Below are 20,937 nucleotides of genomic sequence, written 5' to 3' on the forward strand. Positions count from 1 at the left end.
GGAGGCAGTGGTGGCTTGAGTTCCAGTCCCACGTCACACGTTCCCGACCAAAGGGCAGCAGTGGGGCGGGGAGCGACTGCGGGAGGAGACGCTGTGTTGTCCCCAAGCTGCCATCACCGCCCCATCTCTATGCTGCCACCACCCCACTGGGTGTGAATGGGACAGGGGACACCAGGTGGGGGGTGATACTGAGTGCTGCGCTCTGTTCCTGCAGGCTGTGCTGCTGCCCTTCCTGCTGCTGCCATGGGGCATGTTGCAGGGGCTGAGCCTCCAGCACGGCCCCGCTGTGCCTGGTGCACCCTGGCATGAAGGTGGCTGGGACAAGGAGGACAGCAGTGGAGTAATGCTGGAGCTCCCTGGGGAGAAACGTGGCCATGGCTCTGGGGATGGCTCTCAGTTGGATGGAACCAGGCAGCTGCTACTGGAGGAGTCGGTGAGAGAAGTGTGGCCATGGCTGCCAAACCCCGACCCCAACAGAGCTGCTGCGGTAAAAAAGAGCAGCACAGCAAGAACGGTGTCCCTGTCCCTTGATGTCCCCACACACATCTTGAGGATCCTGCTGGACCTGGCCCGGGAGAAGGAGCTGCAAGCCAAGGCAGCTGCCAATGCCGAGCTGATGGCACGCATCGGGCGCAGGAAGTGAGCACAACACACGGCCATGGCCAAAGGGCTCTGTGTGGCCAGGGGGGCTGCTGGCAGTCGCTCCCTGCACCCAGCCGTGCAGGTGCAGGATTTAGCCCCAGACAGACTGATCCTTGGCATGTGCTGCATAGATGGTGTGCACACAGCGGCTGCTGTTCTAACAAACCGACGTCAGCACCCTGGGAACAAAGCACCAGGCCGAGACAGCCCTGGTGACACCATGCGTGGTGCAGCGGGGTCTGTGTGGGCACGTCCTTGTCCCCAGTGCACCTCTACTGATGTGCCCCAGAGTTGCCCATCCACGCCTTCTGACCCCTCGTTTTCCGTGTACCCTCTGTCGAGATGCTCTGTACACCATAAAGCTCACCCAGACCTATGAGCACTGTACATGTGCAGTGTGTGGTGCCACTCAGCGCCGCCCCAGGGTTGCCACGCGCCCCAAGATAAGGGCCGAGCGGGCAGCGTGTGGCCGCCCCGTGCAAAGGGCAGGGCCAGGGCTGGGGCTGCGGCTGGGGCAGCTGGAGCCGGGTTGGACGGGGCCATGCTCTTTGAGGAGCTCCTGGTGCAGGGTGAGCAAGCACGGCGTTGGGGTGGAGGTGTCGGGGTGACCCCACCGTGGGGGTGGTATTCTGGGGGTGGGGAATGGAGCAGGGGGTGCGGGCCAGCTGCTGCCGTGCTGGGGTGAGGGGGGGGTGAGGGGTCACAGCCCTGCCTGGGGACGTGGGGGGACAGCCGGGTGACACTGGGATATTGATAGGGGTTTGGTCCCATCCCCACTGCTGTGTCCTCCCTGCCGGTGTCCCCGGCGTCACTGCTGCTGCCGGGTGCCACGTTGTCCCCTGCTGCCGCTGGTCCCGGGGTATCCCTCCGCAGTTCCTCCCAGCACTCCCCAAGTGCCCCCAGCTCCTCCGTACCCCCGGTCACGTTGTGTCCCCCTTGGTCCCTGAGTCCCGTGGTCCCGGCGTCTCTCATGCCGGTGACCTCTGCCCGCTGACACCGCCAGCCCCAAGCTGATCCCCGCAAACCCCGCTGAAACCCCGAACGCGCTGCCCTCAACACGCGTCCCTGACCCAGCGCCCACCACCGCTACGCCCACCCCGCAGCCCCCCGAGCCCCGCCCTATTCCCTCCGCCAATCAGACCTCGTCCTTCCTCCCCTCCACCTGTCAATCACTTCCGTCTCCACGGACACCGCTCAGCGCCCCGCCCCCGCCCCAGAGCCCCGCCCCTCCCGCACTCGCGGCGGCGCCGGCAGTGACGTCACGGCAGGTCGTCCCGCGCCTGCGCAGTGTGGCGGCGGCAGTGACAGGCTGGCAGGAAGGGGCGGGCGGCGGCAGCGGGACGTACGGGCTGTGTTCTGCTCGGCTGACGGACGGGCCTCTCGCAGCCGCCGGCGGCGCCATGCTGAAGAAATTCGACAAGAAGGACGAGGAGTCGGGTGAGGGGCGGCGGGCGGCCAGGGGAGGGCGCGGGGGGAGCCTCGAGGAGCCGCGTGGGGAGGGCCCGGCCGGGGCCGCGCCGGCCCCGCTCGCAGCCGCAGCTCTCCGTTCCTCCGTCGCTGCGCGCGGCCGTCGCTGCGCGTTCTCCTCGCCGCAGCGGTCCGCTCGGGCCCCGCTGGTTTCGCGTGGAAGGAAGACCCCCGGCGCCGCCCCCGCCTCTCTGGGCCGCGTACGTGTCCCGGCCCCGCTGTCGGGGTGGGCTCTGCCTGCTGGGATCCCGCCGCTCCGCTCCTCCGGGCTGCCTCGTGTGCAGCCCCCGGTGAGCGGCTGCCGTCGGCTGTCAGCAGTGCGGCCGGGTCCGTTCCGCGGGGCTCCTACGACATCCGTGCTTCGGGGTCTGTGGATCGGTGCAAACTGGTGCTGGCCGCCTGGTGCTGGGAGCTTTCTGGGGACGCTGCCTGCGCTGCGCCTGTTTCCCCTTCTGTGATCAGAAGAGCGGTGAGGTGTGCTGCGTGGTGCACGCGGCGCCTCGTGTGATGCTTTTCCAGATGCTCAGCGCTGCGAGAGGTGCGGAGATGGTGCTGTCATTGATGGCCAACTTAGGGCTTGTAGGCTGCTGCTAGGAAGGCTTTCTTTCAACCATTTTCTTCAAAAGCATTAGTAACAAAAACTAAACTAAAAGAAGGGAGGTTTAGACCAGGTATCAGGGATAGTTTACATTGAGAGGGAGGTGAGGTGCTGGCACAGCTGCCTGGAGAGCTGTGGGTGCCCCATCCCTGGGGTGCTCAAGGCCAAGCTGGATGGGCCCCTGGGCACCTGAGCTGGTGCCTCATTCAATAACTGACGACCCTGCCTGGGTCAGAGGGTTGGAGCTGAATGATCTCTGATGCTCCTTCCAACCCAAGCCATACTGCAATTTTGGGATTGTAGACATACTGTGCTGCTAGGAGGGCTTCTTTAACCATTTTCTTCAAGCACTCTCAGATGCTTAGACCAGAAACACTTTGCTTTTTTCCCCGTGTTTTCTTGTCTTCCCAGATGCCACCAAAGCATCTGTGCTTTGCTCAGCCCCCTGCCGGATTTGCAAACAGCCTGTGTCAGCAGAGGGCACTGACCCTGAAATGAGTCAGGATGTAGATGGCTTTGCCTTTTATTGCAAAGGCTCTGGGCAGCAGTGTGCGATGCTTCTGGGGTAGGGCAGGTTGTGCTGGAGCAGTCCTACAGCTCAGACTTGTGAAGTTGCACTGGAAAAGGCTGTTTGTCCCAGAGCCAGGCTGAACATCGGTACTAATTACAGCCTGCTTATCAATAGCCGACAGCTTTTGAGATGCTGTGGTTCAGAGATGCTTAGAAGGAGGCAAGCTAATAGAGAGAATGCAGAATAATGATGCTTTTCTCTCAGATTATTTCATCCTTAATTAGTGAGTTGTTCATTGTTTAATATAATTTATTCTATTAAGAGGAACAATGAATGTTATTCTGTGTCCAGACTCTCTCATTTGCTGTCTTGTTCTCTTAATTAGTGATAGAGCCAAAGAATATTTACTGATGGATTCCTGATTGGTTTATAATGAAGGGATAAAGCACTCCTGACTCTCCAGCCTGGCAAGCACTCTTTGTGTCTGTGACTCTAAGCTTTTGTTCCTCTAACTGTCTTATTGATGCTCTAGCTGTCAGCAACATCTTAGCCCTGGGGCTGCAAGTGGTGCCTTGGGGCTCCTTACTTTACGGCTGATCAGACTCATGGCAAGTTACTTCTTGGTGGGTGATAAATCAAAGGATGTCCTGTCTGATCTGCCTTCCCTAACTGCTGGGGAATCATCCTATTAATACTGCTTAATAAGAGGAGCACTGATTGTATGGTGTTCACAAAAAAGCTGGGCTTACCTTTAAACTGTAGGTGTGTTTTGAGAGTTGCCTTCCCATAGCAGAATCCCTGGACTTTCTTTGTCTTTGTTTTGCAGGTGGGGGTTCCAACCCATTCCAGCACCTGGAGAAGAGCGCAGTCTTGCAAGAGGTATGTCCTTAGAAGCTGTCCTTTGTGCTGCCCTTTCTGGGTTGGGGTGTCCCCAGCTCTCGAGTAGATCAGTGAAGAATTTTAGTGGGGAAGCAGGGCTTTGTTGTGGTCCTATTGGCACCTAAAGTACGGCAGTGCTCCCGCTAGTTCTTGTTTTATTGCTGGAGGGAAGAAGGGAGAGGGCTGAAATGATCTCTGTAATGAAATAGACTCTAAATGGTGAGTAGTAATACGGAATGTGACTGTCTGGAAAAGCTCACCTTAGAACAGGAAAGTTGGGAAATTAGCTTTGAACACCCTGAGCTTGATTTCAAAGCCATAGAGCAGGCTGCGTGTGGTTATTGAATAGACTTTGATTTTACTTAGAAATAAAACTCTTTTTGTTTGACATCAGACAAACTTCTCAGTCCCCAGACCCTGTTATTTCAGCGTTATCTGTTTGTTTGCCATATGATGGATGGTGTTGGTTCCTGCTAGCCTCGCAGAGCTAGCTGACATCTGTCAGAAGGCTGGTGTTTTCGCTAGCGCACGATCCAAACTTGTGTGGGTGAAAGTATGAGGAGGACTTAACCCTTAAACTTTCATTGTGCTTGCATTTGCAGTCTCAGAATGAGACTGTAGAACCATCTGCTTAAAACGCAGCCTTGTTTAGCAGGAATTGGGGGAAATCTGATCCAAAGCCATTAAGTGAATTTTGCCATGCCTCACCAACAGTTTGTTGTTTATATCAGGCCAGAGAGGACAGTGTTTATTAGGGGGTGTTGATATTAGCATCTTTGCCTGTGATTTGTTTTCAGGCACGTGTGTTTAATGAGACTCCCATAAACCCGCGAAAATGTGCTCACATCCTCACCAAGATTCTGTACCTCATCAACCAGGTAAGGGAGAAAAAATTAGCTGATATGTTCTTTAGATTGTAGGTTTTCTCTAGCTAAACTTTATCTTCTGAATAGTTTTATTGACTATAGCCAATAAAAATATTTTAATTAGAACAGTTTCTGTGCTACTAAGCTTCTACTTGCCTTCTTAGTGTCTAAAAACGTTCTGTGGGGTAGAGAGGGTAAGAGTAGCTAAATATAAGGAGATTGATGTCTGTGATTTATTATTACTTGGAAGCTGTAAGCCTACAGCTCTTTGATGCCAGAGACAGTTGTTAGTCCAGGCCCTTGTGTCTCTGAGGCTGCGTGCAATAAGGATCAGCTTTGTAGAGGTATTTACCCATCTCATGGGGTTTCCCTGTTCTAGGGTCTCTCTGCACCATTATTTGCAATGGCTGTAGCTGGCTCTGACTGGCTGTGGTGCTTATAGGGAGCATAGCATAAGCTTTTCTTACACAAGTCGTGGAGATCCAACCTGTCCTGCACCTGTAAAGAATCTGTCTTGTCACAAGTCCTTTTTTTTTTTTTTTTTAACCTGATAAATCATGCTGTCATCTACACTGACAAGTGAGCAACATTCAGCCATGGTTGGGGGCTTTCTCAAGCAGGATTTTACTCTGTTCAAGTACACTGAAGGAGATCTGCCCTGCTCTCAACCACACAAGCCTGTTCTCCTTATATGTGAGACTGAGCCTTGCACCTGCAGCAGGACCAGACCAGATCTGGTTGTGTTAACTGGGATTTCCTTCCTTCTAGGGGGAGCACCTTGGTGTCATGGAAGCTACCGAATCCTTCTTTGCCATGACAAAGCTGTTTCAGTCCAACGATGTAAGTCTGTTTATTGTTTTCTCCTGTATTTATCTAGTGAGACGAGTTGTCAGCAGTGTCTTTTTCAGTCTCAGGATGTCATTTTATGCAATCAGCCTGCCTGGAGCTACTGACCTAAGTGGGAAGAGTAGGATGAAAGTTTAGAAACAGATCAACTTCACTACCTTGCTCTTGTAGCAGCTTAACTAAAGCAGTCTTTGTTCCTGCTTTGGTTCCTGATGTAAGTGCAACTTTTCTTTTGGGGCACCCCTAGACTCTTCACCCCAACCCGTTGCCCAGTATTAAAAGATCCTGCTTCCTGCTGAGAGCAGACTGTTACCTGGAGGAGGCCAGGAGTTAGCACCTACCCACAGAGGTATTACCATCACTAGTTGACCCCTAAACTACAAAGCATTGAAACTGTGAGATGAGCTTAGAAATCCTCAGTCTCTGGAGATGCAAATTGCTTTTTTTTCTTGCTTTTGAGGTAACGGGTTGCCCCCAGCTCCTGATTTCAAGATTTTTGCCTTGTTCATGTAAACAACAAGTAAAAGATGAAACTGTAGATGTAGGTAAATCTGGTAGTCCTGGGGCTTCATCCTAAGGGAGATTTAGAAGAGGAAGGTCTGCTTTGTTAATGAATATGATTTTTTTTACATTGGGCACTGTGGCTCTCTGAGCATACCATTTTGTTTATTTTCACAATAAAATCATGGAAGCAGGAAAAATGGACATCTCTTCATACCTGGGATCCTCTCTGCTGATGTCTGTCTTCCTTCTTTTCTTGTTAGCCAACTCTTCGCAGGATGTGTTACCTGACTATCAAAGAGATGTCTTCTATTGCAGAAGATGTAATCATTGTTACTAGCAGGTCAGTCATTTTGGTTTTGCTATTTCTACATTCATGCATTCTCCAGTAATGCTTTTCCAGCTTCTTGGAGATAACTCTTGTCTCCGAGCACTGTGAAGACAGGGAATGTTCTTGGTGAAGAAAAAATGTCCTCCTTTGAAAGAGGCTGTTCAAATACAGATATTGAACTCTTAGTGATGCATTTGAAATGTGCTGTGTGCCCATAGCCCATGCTCTTGAGTGTTTGAATTGTCATTTTTGGTTACACGATGTGGCAGTGCTGACGTATTTTCCTCTATTGCAAGCGGATCTCCTCCTGCCTTCCCACTCTGGTGGGACTTGCTTAAGACCTGCACTTGCCTGCTTGACATTCAGCTATGCTCTTGTCTGCCCGCTGCTCTGTGGGCTCTCTGCACGCACCTAGGAGCTGCTGGCTCAAGAGTGCAGTATTGAGGGCTTCCTATTTCCAACCAGCTTAACCAAAGACATGACTGGGAAGGATGACAATTACCGAGGCCCTGCTGTGAGAGCACTCTGTCAAATCACTGATGTAAGTGCAGCTTTTCTTTTGGGGCAGCCCTAGACTGTTCACCCCGACCCGTTGCATCTCCTCTATCGCACTCCTCACAGGTTTTCCATATCAGCTGTTGTTTCCTTCTCCCTGCAGAGCACCATGCTACAGGCCATCGAGCGCTACATGAAACAGGCTATTGTTGACAAAGTGCCAAGTGTGTCAAGCTCTGCTCTGGTGTCCTCCTTGGTAGGTGTGCCCTGCAGAGTGAGCCTGATGAGCAGTCCAGCTGAGGAGCATTTGTCTGTGGTGGGACTGGACATCTTGGTAGTGTCATATTGGAGCTGTCCTTTGATAGAGGATACACGAGAAAGAAGAGAGGAGGAGGGGAAAAAGAACACTATTTTTCAGTGGAATACAATTGGATCACAGTTTGTTTCAAAGTAATTTGATTCTGGAGACTTAGTGCACCATTAGAAAGCAGCACATCCTTCCTCTGTCTCTGAAGTGCTTGGAGCTGTCTGGGTGAAGGCAGTGTCAGGACCAAGATGTGCTACTGCAGAGGAAGGAAGCTTGTCCAAGGGTTGCCCATGCTGCATTTAGTAAGAACAGTACGGTAGTCACAAGAGCCTTTGAATCTCTTCAGTTTATTAAGTTATTGGTGGCTGAATGCATCTTTGAGAGAATAAATGACCAGCTTAGGGGTGAAGATGCTTCTGATGCTTATGTTTCATGGGCATCCTATTAAAAACCAACCTTACAGATTTGGGGTTTAAAATGGGATGTGAATCAGTATCCAGTGATGTGATATTTGTTAGGCACTATGGCAGAGATGCTGGTGGTCCAACGCTCACAATAGCATATATGAGTGCTAGAAGTAGCCTGAGAAACTTTAGTCTGTTGAATTCCTGTTGGAGATTGTAAACTCTGTAGACAAGAGTGAAGGGATTTGTATGCCTAATACCCAGCACAGTCAAACTTTAACCATGGTGTGAACACTGCAGCATTATTTCTTGTCAAACTGTGTCCTTTGTCCTCTGCTTGCTAATATTGATAAACGAGCCAGGAGATTTCCAGCGGGGTAGAATGTCACTTTTGCTATTCCCACCTTTGTGAAGTGAGGACTCTGTGGGAGGTGTTCAGCCTCTTGAGGCCTCAGTCAACAAGGCCAGGTCTCTGCATCCCTGTCCTCAGCTCTTTTACAAGTTACTGCCTCCAGCGCCCTCATGAGGAGAACTTGTTTCTTCTTAATACGAGAGGTGATTCTCAGAACTTCCTCCATCCTTCTCTCATGGGTTCTCTGTGGTTTTGTCTCTACCAGCACCTGCTGAAGACCAGTTTTGACGTGGTAAAACGCTGGGTGAACGAGGCTCAGGAAGCAGCTTCCAGTGACAATATCATGGTACAGGTAGGAAGCCCAATGGCAACGTAGGGAACTACAAGCAGCAGCTGGGAGCGGAGCAAACTATTGGTGCTCAGCTGGACACACCGGGCCACAGAGGGGATAGAAGTATAAAGAGCTCGGTGTGGTTTTGTTTCCCTGAACAGTATCATGCTCTGGGCTTGCTCTACCACGTGCGGAAGAATGATCGCCTGGCAGTCAACAAGATGCTCAGCAAGTTCACACGCCATGGCCTCAAGTCACCGTTTGCTTACTGCATGATGATCCGAGTAGCCAGCAAGCTGCTGGAAGAGGAGGCAGGCAGGTCAGGAGGCTCCTTTCCCTGTGGGAAGAATTTGCTCAGGTCCTGCTTCTGTCTCCTCTTGTGGGATTGCTTGTTGTCTGATGAGAGCAATTATTTCTCTTCTTTGAAGAGCAATGTGCAACTTCTAACCCTTAATTGCTAGCTAAAAGGCAGCAAAGAAAACAACAGGATGCTTTCATGTTGTTATGGAATTGCTTCTGCAAGACTTGTCTGTGTAGGTGCTTGCACGTGAAATACTTTGTTTTTCTTTCTAGTTTTGTGTAGCTGTTCTTTATCAAGATGCTGATTCATTTTCTCTGTCTTGTACTTGGCTAGCACATGTGCGCTTTGTCTTCCAGGAGGATGAGATTTGTGATATGTATGGTGAGCATAGTGTGAGAGCTAAGGCAGATTCCAGTTATTGTCAATATTCCAGTTACTATCCAGAGATTGTCAGCTCAGAAGAGAGCCAAGCATGCTGGAAGTACAGTGTAATGACCTCTGCAGAACCTGAGGACAGTGGGTTTATGGCTGCTGTTACCTTTCTGCAGGCAATGGACTTGTCCTGTTCTGCTGCTGGACTCTTCTTTTCTGCTAGAATCTTTGTTTTCATTTCTTCTTGGGTTTTTTTGTCCCTTAGCCGTGAGAGCCCCCTGTTTGACTTCATTGAGAGCTGCCTAAGAAACAAACACGAAATGGTGGTTTACGAAGCTGCTTCTGCCATTGTTAACCTTCCCAACTGCACTGCCAAAGAGCTGGCACCAGCTGTCTCAGGTAAATGTGATGCTCATGGCAAATGGCGAGGGAGTTCTAGGCCTACGTGATTGTGCCTGCTGTTTAGCCTAAGAAACGAGGACCTTGTATAGTTTTTGGGCTTGTGTTGGTGTTATTCTCTTGTTGAGAGGGAGATGGGTGAGAGCTGGCTGTCAGCAGAGGTGTGGCAAAGGGAACAACAGGGAGGAGAGGAAAGAACCTGATAAATCCAGTTGCTTCTTAAGCACACTTGTAGCTGTCTTATGCTTGCATGTCACACGTCTCTTCATTGAATCTCATGCTATAGGTAGGAAGTGCTTTTCAATAATAGATTGCCTAAACATCTGCTTTTGTTGGTTTTTCTGCCTTGCAGTTTTGCAGCTGTTTTGCAGTTCCCCAAAAGCAGCCCTGAGATACGCAGCTGTCCGTACCCTCAACAAGGTAGGAACTGGTTTCCAGAGTGCTATAACTGCATCTCCCAGTGCACAAGAAACTGACTTGAGAAAAGAAAGGGGCCAGGCTGGGTGGTGATTTTACGTGAATAACATCCACCTTGGGCTGTAGCCTTGCATTTCTTCACTTACAAAAGGAATAAAAAGAACACAGGAGAAAAATTCAGTCTTTTTCCTAGCTCTCTGTTAGAATGTGTTACTGTTCTTGCATGTTATTACTTTTCCCTTCTGAGCTTTCTGTGGTGAAGAGGCTCCTTGTATTACAGAGACAGAACCTTGGTGCTTCTTTTTGTCTGCTCCATGACAGCCTTTGCTCTAGCTTTTCCCTTGACTTTGTTAACTCTAAAAAGAAAAAAAACAAGTGGTGATATCTGTGCTTCCACTTGGAAAAACTGCTGGTTAGGCTAGCTGAATTTTTGGTGGGAGTTAGTTTTCTTTGCAGAATCTGAACTTTAACTTATTGAAGAGAGTAAGGGAGGAAAAACTAAAGATCATTGATTATTACTGGCTTCTTCTCTTCTAGCAGTAAATGTGATTTTGCAGGAAGAAGGAGCTTGTTTCTTAAACCTTGGCTGAATACCTTGCTTAGGATGACCCTCGTGTACAATCTGTAGCATTTATTTTAATGCGAAGGGGTGAGAGCTTTTAGAGCAGTCTATTGAAAAGGATCAGTTAGCAATAACCACAGTGGCTTTTCCACTTTCTGTCATCTTCTGTAGGTGGCCATGAAGCACCCTTCTGCTGTGACCGCCTGTAATTTGGACTTGGAGAACCTTGTGACAGACTCCAACCGCAGCATAGCCACCCTGGCCATCACCACATTGCTGAAAACTGGCAGTGAGAGCAGCATCGACCGGCTCATGAAACAAATCTCCTCTTTCATGTCAGAAATCTCAGATGAATTCAAAGTAAGGAGGTGGGAAAATGGGAGAATACACAGATTCCTTAAGGAACCCCTTAGTCTTTGCCCATGTTTGTGTGTGTACTCTCAACACTTGGGTTAAGCTCTTTCCAGCAGCTGGGCTGCATCATTTTTGCAAGTAAGAATCTGATGCTGTCAGCTTAAATCAGGCCGTAGGCATACAGTACTCATCTGCAGAGTCAAATGCCCTCTTCTAGGGAGAAGCCTTTTGATTAGTAAGTCTCTCTTCTTTGAATCCAGCAAGCATGGCCTTCTGCTAGGGGCTGACCAGCACATTAAAGATCTGTCTCCTCTAATTTCTAGGTTAGTATCCTCCTGGAACTCTGTTTGTTGAATAACTAAAGGCAAAATTATAGCTTCCACGCTGGAGACCAGCACCACATCGACACAGTTCAACTATTTATATTCCTGCCCAATGAGACTGTCCTCCTTTTGACTTGCCCCTTTTTCCTCCAGGTTGTAGTAGTGCAAGCCATCAATGCACTGTGTCAGAAGTACCCTCGCAAACACGCTGTCCTCATGAACTTTCTCTTCACTATGCTGCGGGAAGAGGTGAGTTTGCAGGGCAACTGGTTTTTGTTCTTTGTTGTATTGTCAGAGATTTAGGGACTCTGAGAGCATAATAGCACAGGTACAATTAGGACAGGTCAGACAGAAGCTTTACTGGAGCATATTAGTAATTTTACTTCCACGGTATGTATGAATTGCAGGACTGCACGGTAGTTCCTGTGAGAATCTGAGTTCTACTGATAATGCTATGTAATGAGAGCCTTTACCTGCCATTAAAGGCTTGCAGTCTGACAGAAATGGCATATTTTCAGTCTGATTTTCATTCTTTGATTTTTCTGGGGGCTTACTCTCAGAGCAAACGCAGGCAACAGCAGATCTCTTGGCAGACCATAGATGTTTCACATTTGGACCAGCTTTGTTTGGACAGCAAATTCCAAGAAGTTTTGTCCTGTACAAAAAGATTAAGTAGCAACTTACTGATTACATAGGATTGCTTTTGTTCTGTTCTCTGTGCTGTTGCAGTGAAGGGTTCGTGAGTACCTGTAATCATTCTCTGCATTCAGTGACAGTTTGCAGAAAGGCAGCTTTATGGAGCAGAGGCTTGCTGAGGCTTATTTCTAAATGAGATAACATGCCTACCACACAGCTGGCACCGCTGCTTGCTCTGACATCACCTGCCAATTACAACCTCTTGTTTGGGAACAAACCGAAGGCTCTCATTTTACTCCTGTGAAAAATGGGCCGTGCTACATTCCTTGATTTCCTGTGGGTGGATGGCATCGTTATGAATGTGGTTTTGTAGTTCAAACCATTTTGTTTAACGGGTGTCCTTAATCCCAGGTAGCTACAGAAAGATCCCCCCAAATGCACAGAACCATGCATGTAATTGGCAGAGGATAATGTGCAGTTTAATCCTGTGATTTTTATTGAGGACACTAGTAAATAATGTCTGGAGATAACTGAGCGTTAATGGCATGTCAGGTTATGGGGTGTGCCTGGGGAGGTATTGATTGCCTGTCTTCCCACACTAATAGGGCCGTTTGTTGCGCCCTGCTGTGGCAGATATGATCCTTAATATACTTCTTGTGTGATTCATCCTCAGATGTCTGGTGCTAAAGAGAAGGCTGATTTTTTTATTTTTTTTTTTCTCCTCCCACATGGCTGTTTTTTATGCACTAATTCTAACAGCAGAGGATTTTAAATGAGCTGTAAGCCCTTCAGGCTGATGGATTCTGTTTCTCTCTCTAGGATTTGTTTTTTTTTTCTTGACTACAGCTATTCTGAAGGATGTGGCAAGAGAGGTTGAGTATTAACTGGTCCTCTGAGAATAAAGAGGGTCAGAAGAGGTGGGCAGCATTACTGCCCTTCACCTTTCAAGCTCAGATTTAAAGCATTGAGAGTGAGTGACCTTTTCAAAGGAAATTCTTTCCTGCCTGACTAATTCAGAATGTCTGACGTGCTTTGAGCTTTCCGGCTGAGAAGTTCCCTTTTCTCCCTAGGGTGGCTTTGAATACAAGCGAGCCATTGTGGACTGCATCATCAGCATCATTGAGGAAAACTCAGAGAGCAAAGAAACAGGCCTGTCTCACCTCTGTGAATTCATTGAGGACTGCGAGTTCACTGTGCTGGCTACACGTATCCTCCACCTCTTGGGCCAAGAAGGGCCTAAAACCAATAACCCCTCCAAATACATTCGCTTCATCTACAACAGGGTTGTCCTGGAGCATGAAGAAGTCCGGGCAGGTAGGATATAGACCTGGAAAGCTGCCCTTTGATGGATTGTCAAGGAAATATAGTGCATGAATGCCTCTGTTTTTGAGAATTGTCATTTGCTATAGTCCTGAGTGGACATTTTTATACAGCAAAGATCCTTCAGTAGTATTGATGAAAGAGCTGGTTTGCAGCTGAGAAACAGGAGATGGTTCAAGGACCCCATGGAACTAGACAGAGGAGGTCTTTAGGCACTTTGCTAATACATCTGCTTCTCTCTAGTTAGAGTAATGCTGTCTGCTAGGTCTGGAGTCTCTGATGTGCCATTTGAACACAGCTGGGGGATGGAGGAAACTTCAGGTGATTTCTTTGTGTCCTAATTATTTTATGATGTGTGTTACAGGTGCTGTGAGTGCCCTGGCCAAGTTTGGAGCCCAGAATGAGGAGATGTTACCCAGTATCTTGGTATTACTGAAAAGGTGAGTGTCACTCAACCTTTCAGGGACAGACAGGTTATTTGAAGACCCTGGGCAGAGTGAGGATGCTACTAAGTTGTAGTTTTAATTAAGCTTAATTATTACACGTTAAATTATAACATTAGAATGTAATATTGTATAATTTATTATATATAATTAACCTGGATTGATTCACATGGGCCTTGCTGCCTTGTACTGAAGCAAAGTTTTCTGCTTTCTTCTCAGATGTGTGATGGATGATGACAACGAAGTGAGAGACAGAGCCACATTCTACCTGAATGTTCTGGAGCAAAAACAGAAAGCCCTCAATGCTGGCTACATCCTGAACGGTAAAACAGAAAGTCCTCAAAACAAGACTGCACCTCTCCTGGTTTAATACATGACAAAGAGATAGCGTCACCTGCGGTCTCAGGGGCTTCTTCCTTCTGTCCCCAGGTCTAACAGTGTCGATCCCTGGCCTGGAGAGGGCTCTGCATCAGTATACCCTGGAGCCCTCTGAAAAACCCTTTGATTTGAGATCTGTTCCTTTGGCAACAGCTCCTATCATAGAGCAAAGAGCAGGTGAGAATCAATCTGCTGCGCGCTGATCTGAGTTGCTGACAGTTCCCTAGCAGATCCAGCCCTTCATCTGCATTGGCCTTGCTGGGAATTGCTGAGAATCCATCCTCTTCAAATTTTATGGGATTATATCTTCTGTAAAGATGAAGGCCAGCAAATCTTGTTACTCCCACTGTAGTGTTTCAGTTAGTCCAACTGCTGATAATAGTCATCGTTTGAATTGCAGTAGCTTCAATGAGGATTACTAAAGGTATTTAGGAAGCTAAAAATGGGTGTCTGCTCTATAGCAAGATGAGAAATGAGCTCTCCTTTACTTAATCAATGATCTGTTTTCTGATTTAGTTACTATTCCTGGTTGTATATGGTTGTTTTCATTGTTTGTTTTTTTGTTCCCTTGCAGAAAATGCCCCTGTTGCTGTAGCCAAACAGCCAGAGAAAGTGGCAGCAACACGGCAAGAAATATTCCAAGGTAAACTGATGCAAGGCCTCTCCTACACCTGTATGTGAGAACTGTGTAGCCTCTTTTAGCTGAGCCTGCCTATCCACTCCAGTTTTTCCCCACCTCCCCTCAAAGAGTGGCATGGGGCATCCGAATCAGTTGTTTGCTCCTGGGGATGCTTGCAGTAGATGTGGGCAGATGGCAGATGTGGACAAAAGGAAGATGAGACTGCCTTTAATTTTAGAAGTTCCTAGCGAATGCTGTGGCTGCTCAATGGATGACTACTTGCTGCAGCAGCTTCCAGCTTTTTAACTGAAGGCTTTGGAAAAAATTAACACTTTTCTGTGGCTGGGCAAAGCAATTGTTTCTACATCCTCTGTTTCAGAGCAACTGGGAGCCATCCCAGAGTTCCGAGGACTGGGCCCACTCTTCAGGTCTTCCCCAGAGCCTGTTGCCCTGACAGAGCTGGAAACAGAGTATGTGGTTCGTTGCACCAAGCACACATTTGTCAGCCACATGGTGTTCCAGGTGAGTAGCTATGGCATATGGTGCCGAAAGAGGATTGGAAAATAAGCTCCTGACCAGTAAAAACTTCACTGGGAAGAAATAGCTCAAGGATATCTGTGTTCAAAACTCATCAATGTAGTTGGTCCTTTGTTTCTCACCCAGGGCAGCAGAGCCTCAGGAAAAAGATGATGAATTTGCATGTGGTTTTGACTGAACAATGCGTGTGTGTGCAATCAAAGTGACAATGAGATAGGCACTAGGTGGGGCTGTTCTCATGGAGGAGCCGGCAAGGGGAGCGGTGTTGTTTCCTCAGGATCCCCAGGCACATGCTTGGAACAGGGAAGAGTGAAGCCTGCGGTATCTGGGAGGCTGAAAATGCTACCTGATGGGATGGGAGAAGATTCTTAATCACCTGCATTTTGTTTTAGCCATTTTATTATAGGTGCTTATTTTGGTGAGTCTTGGCCTTAGCTGGATCACCCTCCTGCTGCATGGGAGTTGTTCGATCAATGCACCAGCCTCTTTACCTGGCCCTCAGGGAGTGCTTGTGCTATCTTATGAGCAGCAATGTTTTGTTCGTAGCCAGTTTCTTTCTCAAAAGCTCAGAAGTGCTCACGCAGTCCTCAGAGGAGTTAATCTTTGTTTCTGCTGTCTGTCTGCTTGCCAGAAACAACTGTATGAAGTTGACTGATTTGTCACTGCAGCCAGTTCAAAGTGTAAACATCATGTTTAGATCTGCTGAAATCATTGTGTCGTTTCCTTTAAAAAAATATATAATATATATATATATTTATACATATTATAAAATATAAAAATAAATTAGCAGAGCACTGGAGTCCCCTGAAAGTTTTTAGCTTCTCCCCTAAAACATTTGGATGCCGGTTCCTCTGAGACTAAATGGAAGCATGAACCCTGTGATAGCCAGACTCCCTACTGAGACAGAGGCACTTCACAAGTTAACAGCATGCTCCCACTATGCGTGAAGTGAATCTGCTGTTACATCTATAGCTGAGAGCTTCAAGCTGTCTTTGTTCTCTCCTTCCCTGCTTAGTTTGACTGTACCAACACCCTGAATGATCAGATCCTGGAGAATGTCACTGTGCAGATGGAGCCAACAGAGGGGTATGAGGTCATTGGCTACATACCTGCCAAAAGCCTGGTGTACAACCAGCCAGGCACCTGCTACACTCTAGTGGCACTGTCTGAAGAGGATCCAACAGCAGGTAAACAGTTTGTGCTCTGTTTTCCCTGATATTCCCCCAAATTAAGCACACCGTATTGCTCACGCCCACATGCATTCTACCTTGCAGATATTTATAGACTATGTGTGGGTGCATCCCTGAGTGATGCCAAGCATGACTTCTCCTCGCTGCTCGAGGGCTGTCAGGCCTCCCTTCTCCTCCTGGTTCCCTTGTGCTAAGGCACTGTTGAGTCGGGCTGGGGGAACTGGCAGATGAGCATTCAGATCTCTGCTGAGATGTCTTTGTTGCACCTTGGCATTTAGCCTACTCTTCTTTGTGTTAGCACATAGGGAGGCAAATAGTGGTCTGCCTGGCTGTGACATGCTATGAGTGCACAGAGTATTTCAGACAAATGGCCAGAATTCCAGCAATGCCAGTCTGAGCAGGATGTTCCCTTGGTTGTCACTGTCCAGAATATAAACCAGGCTCAACTTGTGCTCTGATCACCCTGGTTTGTCCTGAGACTGCTCACCTGTGTGTTGCTGTCCTTCATGCAGCAGTGCCTACCTTCAGAGATGAGTCACAGCTTCCTCTCCCAGCCAAGCAGTATTAATCATCTGCTGTGCTGCAGTGCAAGGTGGTTTCTTTTCCAAGGTGCATGAACTGATCCCTAGATAAGGGTCTCACCTCCTTAACAAGAGGTTGATGGGACACGCTTAGTTTGTATTCCCAATACAACTTGATATTCATGAGTAACAGGACTTGATGTGAAGATTATGGTGCAGCCATCGGGAGTCTGTATTTATCACTGTTTGCTGGCCTTAGTGTTACAAATAAGTACTTTGTCCTTGAGAGAGAGAAGCTGTCAGCATGCTTTCTAGGTCATGTGCTAAGCCTGTGCTGCTGACTGGGAGGGGGAGAACCCACCTGCCCCAAGTTTTCTATCCCTGTTCTCCTGCCGAGGAGTGGATCTGGTGGTAATGTGAGCTTTGTCTTTGCCTCCCCTGCCTGCAGTGGCCTGCACGTTCAGCTGCATGATGAAATTCACTGTCAAGGACTGTGATCCAAACACGGGTGAGACAGACGACGAGGGTTACGAGGATGAATACGTGGTAAGGAGCTGGGCGTGTGCCACGTCACGGAAACTGCACTTGTTTTGAGGGATGTTGTGATCTGTACCCATAACTTGCCATGCAAGCAATGATGTGCCCACTGACACTGCTGCAGGCAGACTCACAAGGAGGGAGGGGTCTTGCTATGTCTGTGGAGTCTGTCCCAAAATGTAAGATGTGGGTTTGGAGAGCTTATTTGTCTCATTTGGAGCATCTTCCTGCTGCTCTGCAGGAAAACCCCTGGAGTGCAGGGTACTTGCATTTTGGGAGGCAGTGGTGTGTCCCTTGGGCTTGCTTGGCTGTTCTCTGGGCTCCAGCAGTGGCATGGGCAGTTCTGTGGAGGCAGAAGGCTGTTGGCCATCTCTTTTTCCCACCAACGTTGTTCTCTGTGGTTAATTACCAGTGGTCTGTCTGACTACAGGAAGGCTGCCATCCTTGCTCTTCCTCTGGCATTATCTCCTTAGCACTGAGACTGATGAAAGCACTGATGCTGTGAAATCCTGTCTCCTGGCTGTTTTACCACACAGGAAGAAGCTAAACTCATGCTTGGTCAGAAACTGGAACTGCCTCACAGAGGGTGGTGTTTTCATTCCAGAGATGAAGGGTTGTTGTGACACGAATTCAGCTTGCCCTGTTACCTTCAGAAGCTGTTTTCTGTGTTGCCTGTCACTGTTGTGAATCTGATTAGGGAACTGCTGTGCAGTGAGTCACTGAGGACATGGCGTCCTCCCAGAAGGAGTGGGGAGGGATTTTTCCAAAGGAATGTGTAAGGCTGACCCTTCTGTTTGCTTCCCACCAGGCATCAGAGCATCAGAGTGATATTTAAACAAACCCTTCCATCTGTTTCAACTAGATTCAAGGGGAGATTCTTTCCTGCGATGATTGTTGAAGTGAATGCAGGCTGGTGTCAGGACAGTTCTGGCACTGACTGCTCTTAGATATGTGCTCCAGAGGGATCAACCCAATTGTTCCTTGCACAGACGTAGTCACAGCAGCAGTTCAGCTATCCTGGCATGCAGCCTTATGTGACAGCAAGCATCTGACAGTGTCTCACGGTACTTTACCAGCCTACAAAACGAGAGGGTAGAAAGGCAAAATACAAACTTACGTGCGTTCCAGGGAAGCAGATGGTACACCAGTGTGGGCACCAGCAGCTTTTTTGTTTTGTTTTGTCCACTGCTCTGGCTGTTTGCCCAGTGCTCTGATCCTTGTCAGGCCAAGGGCTGTGCTCAGGTTGGGAACCTGCTCTGTAAGCCCTGGAAGTGGCATAACTTGGCTTCCCAGGAAAAGCAGCTGCTCAACTAATCGTTCTTTGCTTGAGCAAACTAGAAGGGACAGAGCTTGCTCTGACATATTCCTGAGTAGAAGTGGAGGCTTGTCTCCTGGGTCCATCTGATCTCAGGGAATCCAGTCTAAAGCTCTCTCTGGAGAGAGCAAGGTAAGTAACAACCATGTTTCATTTGGACTTCTTCTTACTACTAGCTTGAAGATCTTGAGGTAACAGTGGCTGACCACATCCAGCGAGTTCTGAAGCCCAACTTTGGAGCTGCCTGGGATGAAGTGGGTGATGAATATGAAAAGGAAGAAACCTTTACTTTATCTGCAATTAAAACCCTTGAAGGTAAGGGGATGTCTGAACCCAGTAGGGCTCTTAACATTTCTCTCCATCGAGCAAAGACAGGAGGTGCAATCTGTCTGCTGTTAAATCTCTCTTGGAAAAGCAGACAGGATAAAAACCCTTCACAAGTAATTTCACTACAACTGTCACATGAAGACTTTTTGTTCATGTGAAAACAAATTTGTTGCACTAACAAATGAGTATTCTGGACCCTAGGAGACCAAACTGGATTGTGGGAAGCTGGAGAACATCTTGCTTTGCTTTCATGCTCTACCCTTCCAAACAAACGGTAGTTCAGCTGTGAGCTCCCACTTTCCTTCTGTGAAAGGAGGAGTTGTTCTGACCTTGGAGACTCAGCAGGTGCAAATAGAAGACGTGAGGTTGGTGGGCAGGCTCAAGGGGCAAAGCCCTCTTGCCTTTCGCCGTGTGTTAAAGATCCAGCTTACTGCTGTAAAAATGTGGTCCTTTTGACCCAGCTACAGGACAAGGGCACCTGTTATGTCTGTTCTTCCTTGCACAGCACCTTGGGTTTGAAGTACGCTCCCCAAGGCTTTTTCAAATTCCTTCTCGACCTCTCTCTTGCAAGGTGTCTTCTTCCTTCTGCATTTGTCCCCAGAGAAGCGAGCTTGCTGACAGGGCTGTGCAGTTTGCGTGCAGCCAGCTGCACTCTCCTGCTGCCTGACTCATTCACTTTCCTGTTCTCGTTGAGCTGGCACCTCGGCTGCATCAAATAACAGAACTGCAGCGTGGTGGTGGCTTTTTTTTCTTTTTTTTTTTTCTGCCTCTCTGGTGGCTTTTTAAAGCGCAGATGTTATGCTTCCCTCAGTACAAGGGACGTGAACTGTAACATGCGAGGAGGGCTTTCATCACTGTGTGTCCTTGTCGAGGCACCCGTGATGCAGAGCCTGTTCTTCTTCTTAACAGAGGCAGTTAGCAATATTGTGAAGTTCCTGGGGATGCAGCCCTGCGAGCGATCGGATAAAGTGCCAGATAACAAGAACTCTCACACACTGTACCTGGCAGGTGAGCTGTGCCATCAGGTCTCTGCTGGAACAGTGGTTCTGCAAGGTTGAAAATCAGAGTGGGAGCTTGCGATGCGCTCACTGAGCCCTGCGTGGGATTTGGATGGATCCGTGCTATTGGTTTTGTCTTCTGCAAGTGTAGGGCAACTGGTATTGGAACTGGGGGGGCTTTGGTGGGGAGAAGCTGGGATGAGCTGAGACTCAGCATTCTGTTCTGGAAGGACCTTGAGGGGAGAAGTGTGGTAATCTGCCCAGCCAGTGGCTGCGTGCTGGAGGTTGGTGGGAATTAATGGAGGACCGGATCTCTTCTCAGCTGGAGTTTATTTTAAACTTAATTTTCACGAGGCCGTTGTATTGCGAGTGTCCCAGGTAGGTCGTGGCCAATGAGAGATGCCACGTGGGGTCCTTTCTAACCTGCTGCCTCCTTCCCCCGCTGCCTTCCAGGTGTGTTCCGGGGCGGCCACGACCTGCTGCTGCGGGCTCGCCTGCTGCTGACCGACACGGTGACGATGCAGGTCACGGCGCGCAGCACGGAGGAGCTCCCGGTGCATGTGATCATGGCCTCTGTGGGCTGAGCGCTGCTTCCGTTCGGGCGGTGCTTCCTCTGCCACCGGGATAATAAGGGATCGCGGTCGCTGCAGCAGCTTCTTCAACACAACGGGGACCTGGATTTGGGGTTCTGGCTGTAAAATAACGCTGTTTTTAAGCTCCGATTTTACGAAACGCTTTGCCCCGGGGGGCGATTTCGAGCCCGGCTGCCCCCCCAGGCGGCAGCTCAGCACTTTCCCGTCGTTCCTAGCTGACAATAAAACCTCTCGTTGCTCCTCCTCCCTCTCTCTCGAGGCGGGC

General features: G+C 48.8%; 2 protein-coding genes and 1 long non-coding RNA gene across 4 annotated transcripts; 2 read left to right on the forward strand and 1 right to left on the reverse strand.

Moving 5' to 3' along the window:
* The first annotated feature begins 250 nt into the window (after positions 1-250).
* On the forward strand, positions 251-643 carry UCN2 (urocortin 2). The gene has a single exon (XM_085236159.1). The coding sequence runs from the start codon at positions 251-253 to the stop codon at positions 641-643; it is 393 nt and encodes a 130-aa protein (XP_085092285.1).
* Positions 644-1,922: 1,279 nt separating this feature from the next.
* On the forward strand, positions 1,923-20,916 carry COPG1 (coat protein complex I subunit gamma 1). Of its 2 annotated transcripts, none has more exons than XM_085236020.1 (24): positions 1,923-2,079; positions 4,045-4,097; positions 4,895-4,975; positions 5,732-5,803; positions 6,574-6,653; positions 7,107-7,182; positions 7,300-7,392; positions 8,465-8,551; positions 8,692-8,888; positions 9,469-9,602; positions 9,955-10,022; positions 10,753-10,941; positions 11,412-11,507; positions 12,965-13,208; positions 13,579-13,654; positions 13,877-13,980; positions 14,087-14,212; positions 14,610-14,678; positions 15,034-15,176; positions 16,207-16,378; positions 17,351-17,448; positions 18,931-19,069; positions 19,991-20,089; positions 20,533-20,916. In XM_085236020.1, the coding sequence occupies exons 1-24, from the start codon at positions 2,043-2,045 to the stop codon at positions 20,661-20,663; spliced, it is 2,664 nt and encodes an 887-aa protein (XP_085092146.1). In that variant the 5' UTR covers positions 1,923-2,042; the 3' UTR covers positions 20,664-20,916. The 2 variants fall into 2 exon arrangements, with proteins under 2 accessions (XP_085092146.1, XP_085092147.1); XM_085236021.1 differs by having other exon boundaries at positions 8,692-8,849.
* Positions 13,020-17,353, reverse strand: LOC146543414 (uncharacterized). Its single transcript, XR_014886417.1, has 2 exons — positions 16,904-17,353; positions 13,020-15,914 (listed from the first exon to the last, which is right to left on the reverse strand). It is a non-coding gene; the product is annotated as an uncharacterized LOC146543414 (long non-coding RNA).
* Positions 20,917-20,937: the final 21 nt, after the last annotated feature.

This window comes from Meleagris gallopavo, chromosome 14 (assembly GCF_905368555.1).
Source record: "Meleagris gallopavo chromosome 14, MGAL_WU_HG_1.1, whole genome shotgun sequence".
NCBI lineage: Eukaryota > Metazoa > Chordata > Aves > Galliformes > Phasianidae > Meleagris > Meleagris gallopavo.

What these genes read in the sequence shown, in the direction of transcription:
- COPG1 (XM_085236020.1), top strand. Translation starts at nt 2,043, where the DNA reads ATGCTGAAGAAATTCGACAAGAAGGACGAGGAGTCGG. An exon ending in TGTGGGAAGAATTTGCTCAG is followed by an intron (nt 8,889 to 9,468) that starts GTCCTGCTTCTG and finishes TTTGTCCCTTAG; the next exon opens with CCGTGAGAGCCCCCTGTTTG. An exon ending in GCATGAAGAAGTCCGGGCAG is followed by an intron (nt 13,209 to 13,578) that starts GTAGGATATAGA and finishes TGTGTGTTACAG; the next exon opens with GTGCTGTGAGTGCCCTGGCC.
- UCN2 (XM_085236159.1), top strand. Translation starts at nt 251, where the DNA reads ATGTTGCAGGGGCTGAGCCTCCAGCACGGCCCCGCTGTGCCTGGTGCA.